At 51.0% G+C, this 7,011-nt stretch overlaps 1 protein-coding gene across 1 annotated transcript; it reads right to left on the bottom strand.

The window, feature by feature from the left end:
- Positions 1-1,662: 1,662 nt before the first annotated feature.
- LOC149328929 (neprilysin-1-like) lies at positions 1,663-6,405 on the bottom strand. Its single transcript, XM_089562004.1, has 2 exons — positions 5,363-6,405; positions 1,663-3,115 (listed from the first exon to the last, which is right to left on the bottom strand). Exons 1-2 carry the CDS (start codon positions 6,403-6,405, stop codon positions 1,663-1,665), a joined length of 2,496 nt encoding a protein of 831 aa, XP_089418130.1.
- Positions 6,406-7,011: the final 606 nt, after the last annotated feature.

The raw sequence follows: 7,011 nt of genomic DNA, 5'->3' as shown, positions 1-7,011 counted from the left end.
TACTGCTCCATTTCCTTTCCTCAAAAACCAATTTACCAATTCACCAAATGGCTCAGAAGCCATTTCCATTCTATATTTCCCGCTCTTTTTCGTTGCCCAGAGTGATGTCACGGCACCCGGACAGCAGACGAGGCACGGCGTCGCATTGGACAATGACGAAGAAAATACAAAATAAGAATGCAATTGGTTTGAAAATGGTTGCATTATACTGGCTGCAGTATTGAACTCCGCTCCGTGCAAGAGAAGTAAATAGTACAGGTTGCAGTGGTATGGCCTATATCTTCATATTGCCTGACGGACTACAAACGCACTCCCAAGGAATCGCGGGTACATTCAGAAACATGAGATAACACAAAATACATAGCTGTTTCGTCCAAAGCCTTCTTCCGGAAACCCGGCGTGGTGGCTTGGTGGCTTTGACTTCTGGCTGCTGATCACAAAGTCGCGGGTTCGATTGCAGCCGCGGTGGCCTAATTTGATGGAGGCGAAATACAAAAAACCTGTGTGCTGTGCGATGCTAGCGCACGTTAAAGAACCCCACGTAGTCTAAATTCATCCAGAGTACTCCACTACGTTATCCCTCATATAGCCTGAGTCTCTTCGGAAAGTTGAAACGCCACAATCCGCAATCTTTTTTCGAGAGAGATTGTGGATTGAGGTCGAAGAGAAAGACCTCGCCCGCATCATCGACACTACGGAAACAGCAATGATTACGAAGTTCAGGTTTTTGCTGGCCACTAGCGGAACTTGCTTAGCAACTACTGCTGCCAGTTTCTGCGCAATTGCAACAATTGAAGTAAAAAGAAAAGACAAAAAACAATCCTCTTTCGTGGAGCACTCGGTGTCCCTCCTGTGTCATCACTGAAAGAAGAAAAGGGGTGATCTTAGTCCTTAAATCCATCGACGCTGTGGCGAGCCCCTTTTGGTGTAAATTTTCATCGGGGGCTAAGTGCGTAGGGTGTAATGTTTAGGCTGTATTCGGACTAATGTTATTCCGTTTGGTCATGTGTAAGTATAACCATTTGATGACGAACAATACCCTCTTTCAGAAAGACTAACGCTTAGGCTATGAAAGTGCAAATATATGCCTTACTTTCTGCAGCATGCTTGCACCCACTCGGAATAAGCTTGGGCTCTATCCCAAAGCGTAAACTTATCCTCGCAAGGGCTACAGTTAAGCCTTTTAAATAAATTTACTGTAGAGCTCCTGAAGTGCAACTTTGCACCTTATCAATAGGCTTAACACTGCTCTGAAAAAGCATATGGTTTTGCCCTTTCAGGTGCACCTTTAAGCCGTTAGGTCGTTAGGAAGGGTAACGTTAAGCGTAAACTTACCCTCGTAAGGGCTATAGTTAAACCTATCTAATGAGTTCATACCTGCCATCTTCATCGTTAGTGAAGACAGATTAACATGAACTGAACAGCTTGGTTTCAAACAATGGCATAGCAGCAAGACATGAATGACATGAATGCAGGTTTGTTGGCAGCGCCAGTATGTCGCTACACTACGCGTGACACTCCTTTTATTAAGACGCCGACGAAAATAGCCTTCACTACGGATGTCTGTTCTTTAGGCCTAGAAATGGGACTGACATGCTGAACACAACGACCATGATGTGGGCACGGAGATCCAGTCTGTACAGACGGTTGTCAGACTAAAGCCTAGTGCTGCTCGTCCCAGTAGGAGCACGAGTGGAGAGGCATCATTTCGTCACTGTGCTTACACTTGAAGGCGCGTCTGAACCGGTCGCTGCTGCCCAGATGTGCGTTTACCAGGATGCGGGAAGGAATGCCCATTTTGTGCCTGACCTTGTAACGCTCGATACCCCGCTTTTCACACATCCCCATCGTGTACACAATGTAGAACAGCATATCCGCCGTGAACTCCGGCTCCAGCCGCAACCCGTCGGGGTGGTACTTGGACACCTTCTCTCTGAACATCTTGTGCAACGGGTCGAGCAGGGCGCTCTGAGCCACAAACTCCTCGAAAAAGTTCTGCTGGTTACTGTTGAGCAGCATGTCCTTCAACGCGAGAGCGTACAGATCTCGGTAGCACGACCTGATCTTCAAGTTCTTGGTGTCGTCGACCGGTGCCCACCAGTGCGTAGCGATCGCGGAGTTGCCGAGGAGAGTCTGTGACCCGCGCCCGTCGATGACCGATAGCATCGCCTTAAGAACGGGCGCACCGATCAGCGGGACTAGGAGCAACGGGTCCTCGAAACGCTGCACCTTGTTGATCAGTCCGAACAGCGCAGGGGGCAGGTAAAGAGTATGGGTCTCGGCAATGTACTTTGGCTCCAGGGAGAACACGGAACCGGGGAAGAAATCGCCCCCGCTGCCGACGACGCGACCAGGCGTCTGTTCCAGAAGGCTTGCCACAAGCTGGCGTGGTTTGTTGAAGTATTTTTCGCTCCGGTCGTATGTAAGCTCGTCGTGTGGCGTTGCGCCCAGGAGTTCCACCTTCAGCGTCTTCAGCCGCTTTGTTGCATCTCGCCGGCTGTCAGTCTCGGTGAACCAGGAGCGCACGTACTTTTTGAGGCCTTTCTTGATGTCTGCGATTAGCATCTGTATGACCTGAGCCTTTCGCTTCTCTGGAGACCATTCGGTGACTCCGAGCGCCTTCAGAGCCAAGACGCGCATCCCGAGCGGGAAGGCTTTCTCGGTTAGGCTTAGGCAGCCCTGGACTTGCATGGGGACGCCTTGGACCGTTTGCTCGAGTCCCAGCGGCGTCAGGAACGACATGTTTTGGATGAGCGGTGCGATTTGGGTCAGAGTCGAGTAAATAACCAGATTAGCTACGTCGAGCGGTGACGAAGCGTTCCGAAGCACAGTCATCAGGTTCATCAGATACTTGTGGTCGAGGGCCCGAACCTCCCGCCTGTTTCCGACCAGCGCCATCAGCAGTGAGTCCCAGAACTCGTCACCAGTCAGAAGGTTCTCCGTATCCACAGCGCGGTCGGCGAGGGTGATAAAGTCTCGCGAGACGATGCGAGACAAAGCGAGTTCCAGCTTTACGATGGCTTTAGGTATTTGGTTGCTCCGACGGCCTTGTAGTGAGGCTCGTATTAGCCTTACATAGTCCTCTTCCTTGGCGTTTGGGTGGAGCAACTGGTACCTGCAAGAAGCAAATAAATTTTTACGCAGAATCGAAGCTATTAGAAGGGACATAGCGTCTTGATGATTGCAGCACTTGCGATGCAGTCCTGAAGATGAACAATCAACTTACGATCTATTGATACTTCTGCATTGACTGGGAGATTAGGTGGTAATCTCCGAAGGATTGATTTGGTCGTGCTACAGACGCCGCAGTAAACAAATTCAATGAGTACGAACAGATTTAAAGAACAATCCATCACAAAAAGAATTCAGCGCACATGACAGAACGAAGCTTGAGAATGAACCTAACCAAGCGCTGAACTTAAGACTTGTCCTCATGACGTCTCGTCTTAAAGGGCCACTGCCCAGGGTCCGGACATTTTTGAAAAACAAGCCCACTGCATAGATGAGGCATCGAAGATAACCTCTGCAAAATACTAGAGCCATGCGCGCCCCGAAAAGCTGCGAAAATTCATATCAAAGCCCGCTCGTTCTTTCCTTCCTTCAAAAACGGGCCCGGCCCACTACTCTGAACCCCGTTGACGTCATGGGGGGTTACTTTCGCTGAAGGCACTCCATTGGTGCATCGTTCTGACTGACGGGAGAAGATTGGGCGTAGCCTTGGCGTCGCGTCGTCTGCACAACGCTTTCCGCAGCGCCTTCTGTTCTGGCTCATGCCTACAAACCCGCATGAAGGAACAAAAAAAAAAAAATGCGGAGGGAGCGTGCGGCGACAGCCTTGAACCCTTGCCATAAAAAGTAAAAAATAGTAAAGCTGAGGGAGTTGGTCCCCCCCCCCCTCCCCCCGCCGTGATCACCTCACGAGACGCTCTGCATACGCGCTCCCTTCTCAGATTTTTTTCTTCTATGCAAGCCCCCCAAAACAAGGTTTTAATTACTAGTGCAGCAGAGCCTTTCCCTCGCTCGCCCACTTGACCGCTCCGCACACACACCGCTTATCTTTCGTGCATCTTGCGTACGCCTTGACTCCAATGAATCACATATGCTTTGGAGCGGAGAAAAGACACAAACACACAGAACACAAACACGCATGGAGAAAAGCAAACGGGCGGTTGCCGGGTCCGCGCTTCGCCGTGTGTTTCGAACACAACCGACTTCCGCCCCTCCCTCGTGAAACGGTGGGGAGGCTAAAAGAAAATGAAAAGGTGGCTCGTTAACTGGGAATGGCAAACAGATGTATGAAAGGATGCGCTCGCTAACAAGTCTAGGTGGTCGAGCCGATCGCGCCTCTCGATCGTTCAGTGTGCGGAGAAAATGCAAAAACCAAGAAAAGAATTCTATTGAAGGCGGGGCCATGACGTCGCCCTGTGACGCACTCCACAGACACCACGCCTCCGGCTTACACCGGAGAAGGAAGGGGTGATTTTGCCTTGCCGAGCCTACTCGACGAGGAGCGGGAGAGAAAAATTTCGAGGAGGGAATGGAAGGAGAGGAGGCTCGCTCAAAGTGAGGTAGAGAGTGTCTGCTGCCCGCGGGTGGGCAGGGGCCCTTTAAGCGCTGCATTCTTCCTCGGAACCGTACCAGAAAGCCTAGTTCCTGTTCTCTAACTGAACAACACCATTGTCATGTCTTATACAATTAGTACCGCGTCACTTTAATATTTATTTTAACGCCATAGAATGACAAGGCTCTAGTAAAGAATAGCTGTAAAGCACGTGAAAATCTAATTCATGTCCGATACCTGCGCATTACATCACCGGGACACCTGCGCGAAGCCGTTAGTACAGTAACCGCGTTTCTTTGTGTCCTCTTAAACTGGCGAGAAGTTTGTCACTGTATATGTGTGCCACAAGAAACATACTTTACGACAGCAGTATTACTTCACTCACAGCCGTTCAGTTTGCTTAAAGTTGAAGCATAAAATTGGTATGCTGCGAAAGCAGGTGTTCATTCTTGTATTGGAGGGGTACTTAAGCTCCGTCTTAAGGGTATGACGTTGTATCTTTAGAGGCTTAATGCACATGTATGTAGGATTGGTCATTCTCTACTTAACATTCATAGATCGCGGCGAGTCCTCATACCACTACCAGCGCAGCGGTTAAGCGATGCTCCACTGCCCGATGCGCCACTTACCCGAGTAACTCGGGTAAGCACGGGTAGTAACTCGGGTTGCCAGGCAACGGCACAAGATTTTACGCATGGTGAACGTACGTATGGTGACACGATTCTCGGTCGGTGTTGGTAAGCGTTTACATAGCTAACTTTTACACTTCATATATCGCAAATACAAAGCCACCGTCATTACCTCGCCAGGGGCAGAACCGGGGACTCCACGTAGAGCGTATCGTTGTGAAGGGGCGTGCGCAACACGCCCATGTATGCCTTCAGCAGAGGCGTTGCCCTGAAGTACTTGGCCACGTAAGCCACAAGCTTGGGCAAAGTGCTCACAGAGGTGATCTTCTCCAGAGGCCAGATGGGAAAGCGGGGCCTCAGGCTGCTCAACGTTCGGGGCACCTTGGGTTTGAGGCAATCGGTGAAGAACGTGGCCGCGTTCCGCTCCCAGGGCGTCGCGGACACCTTGCCCTGGAGGTAAGCGGCCACGTCGTTCATAAGCCGCGCCACGGCCTGCGACCGAAAGTCCAAAGAACTCAAGTCCGACGCCTCGTTAGCCGACGACGTCTCGAACCACTTAGCCGAGCAGATGTGAGAGTAGAAGTCGTGACAGGGCTTGATTGTCCAATCCAACTTTGGGGTCAGGTACCTGCTCAGCCATCGGCACTGTGGACTGACGCACTGTTTACGCCGTCGCGGTTCCCCGCTATCACTGCCGTCTTCATCCTGGATGTCTCTCCAGGAGTTGTAAGTATTGACCAAAGCTGATCTCGGAGAGTCCATCTTAGCTAGCCTTAGTGCATCCTCCTTCTCGCTATGGTGCTTCCGCTTTTTCTTCGAGTGATGCCGTCGCATTTTGTGTTTCTTCTTTCTTCCGCCATGCTTTACAACGCCGCGTCTCTTGTGGTGCTCTTGCGTAAGCGTCGTCTCACTGAACGAATCCCGGCCATCGAACGGCGCCAGCGTCGCGGGGGCCGCGTAGGCCAGCGGTTCTGTGTCAGCCGGAGGTGTCACAAATCGCGAAGCCAGGATGTTGAAGAGCGCCACGCAGCAGATGATGACAACGGTCATGCCAGCCATGAAGAACAGCACGGAGCGAAGGTTGATGAAGACGAAATTGTTGTCGTCTCTGCTCTTGGGGCAGCTGCCGCTGGGCCGGTTGTCGGTGAAGGAGACCACATTGGACGGCTTATCGATGTGCATCTTGGCAGTCCCGCCACCGGACGACTGTGTCATGACGGTGACGGCTACTCAGATGATCGCATTACATGCATCCACGTCGGGCGTCTGGTCAACGTACGAATAATGACATAAGAAAAGCGCTTAGTTACTCAATTTAGACGCCTGAAAATGCACATACAGGCCTAGAGGGGGGTGGGAGGCGGCGCATGACCTCTGGAGCTTACGGCAATGCGATGGTCTAGAAGGCTGTCATCTTGTTGCACCGCTACGCCCGGCGACCTATTCAGATGCTTCGTTGTCGTCTTTTCCACGAAGCCTTATGCATAGAAGTGTTTCCTACGCCATGCGGTGTGCCGACGCCATTAGCAAAGCAGACTGCATAGCCGCTGTTAAAACTGGAATTTAAACCAGTAGAAGCTACGCAGAAAGACAGTGACATGACGGTCCACAATATTGATTTTGGGAAGCCAGCTGGCTACATCGATTTTGGTGTGCCACCCCAACTTCCTCGTCGTCTACACTGCAGCTTTGTCATTTGTAGTATTCGGCATCATCTGCTCAGCGTCCACTTGCGCTATAACACATTTATTCAGGAAGGGAAGGGAAGGGAAGGGAAAACTTTATTTACACTAATGGTTTTTCCGGCGGTTTGGGGGCATC

Source organism: Amblyomma mixtum, chromosome 9 (assembly GCF_055824585.1).
Source record: "Amblyomma mixtum isolate Tamu chromosome 9, ASM5582458v1, whole genome shotgun sequence".
Taxonomy (NCBI): domain Eukaryota; kingdom Metazoa; phylum Arthropoda; class Arachnida; order Ixodida; family Ixodidae; genus Amblyomma; species Amblyomma mixtum.
This window is presented reverse-complemented; position numbering and strand designations above follow the sequence as displayed.

Bases quoted from the DNA above. Each gene is read 5' to 3' on its own strand.
- LOC149328929 (XM_089562004.1), bottom strand. From the start codon at position 6,405: ATGACACAGTCGTCCGGTGGCGGGACTGCCAAGATGCACATCGATAAG. The intron at 3,116-5,362 runs GTAATGACGGTG...TGCTTCTTGCAG, and splicing joins CCGGTTCTGCCCCTGGCGAG to GTACCAGTTGCTCCACCCAA.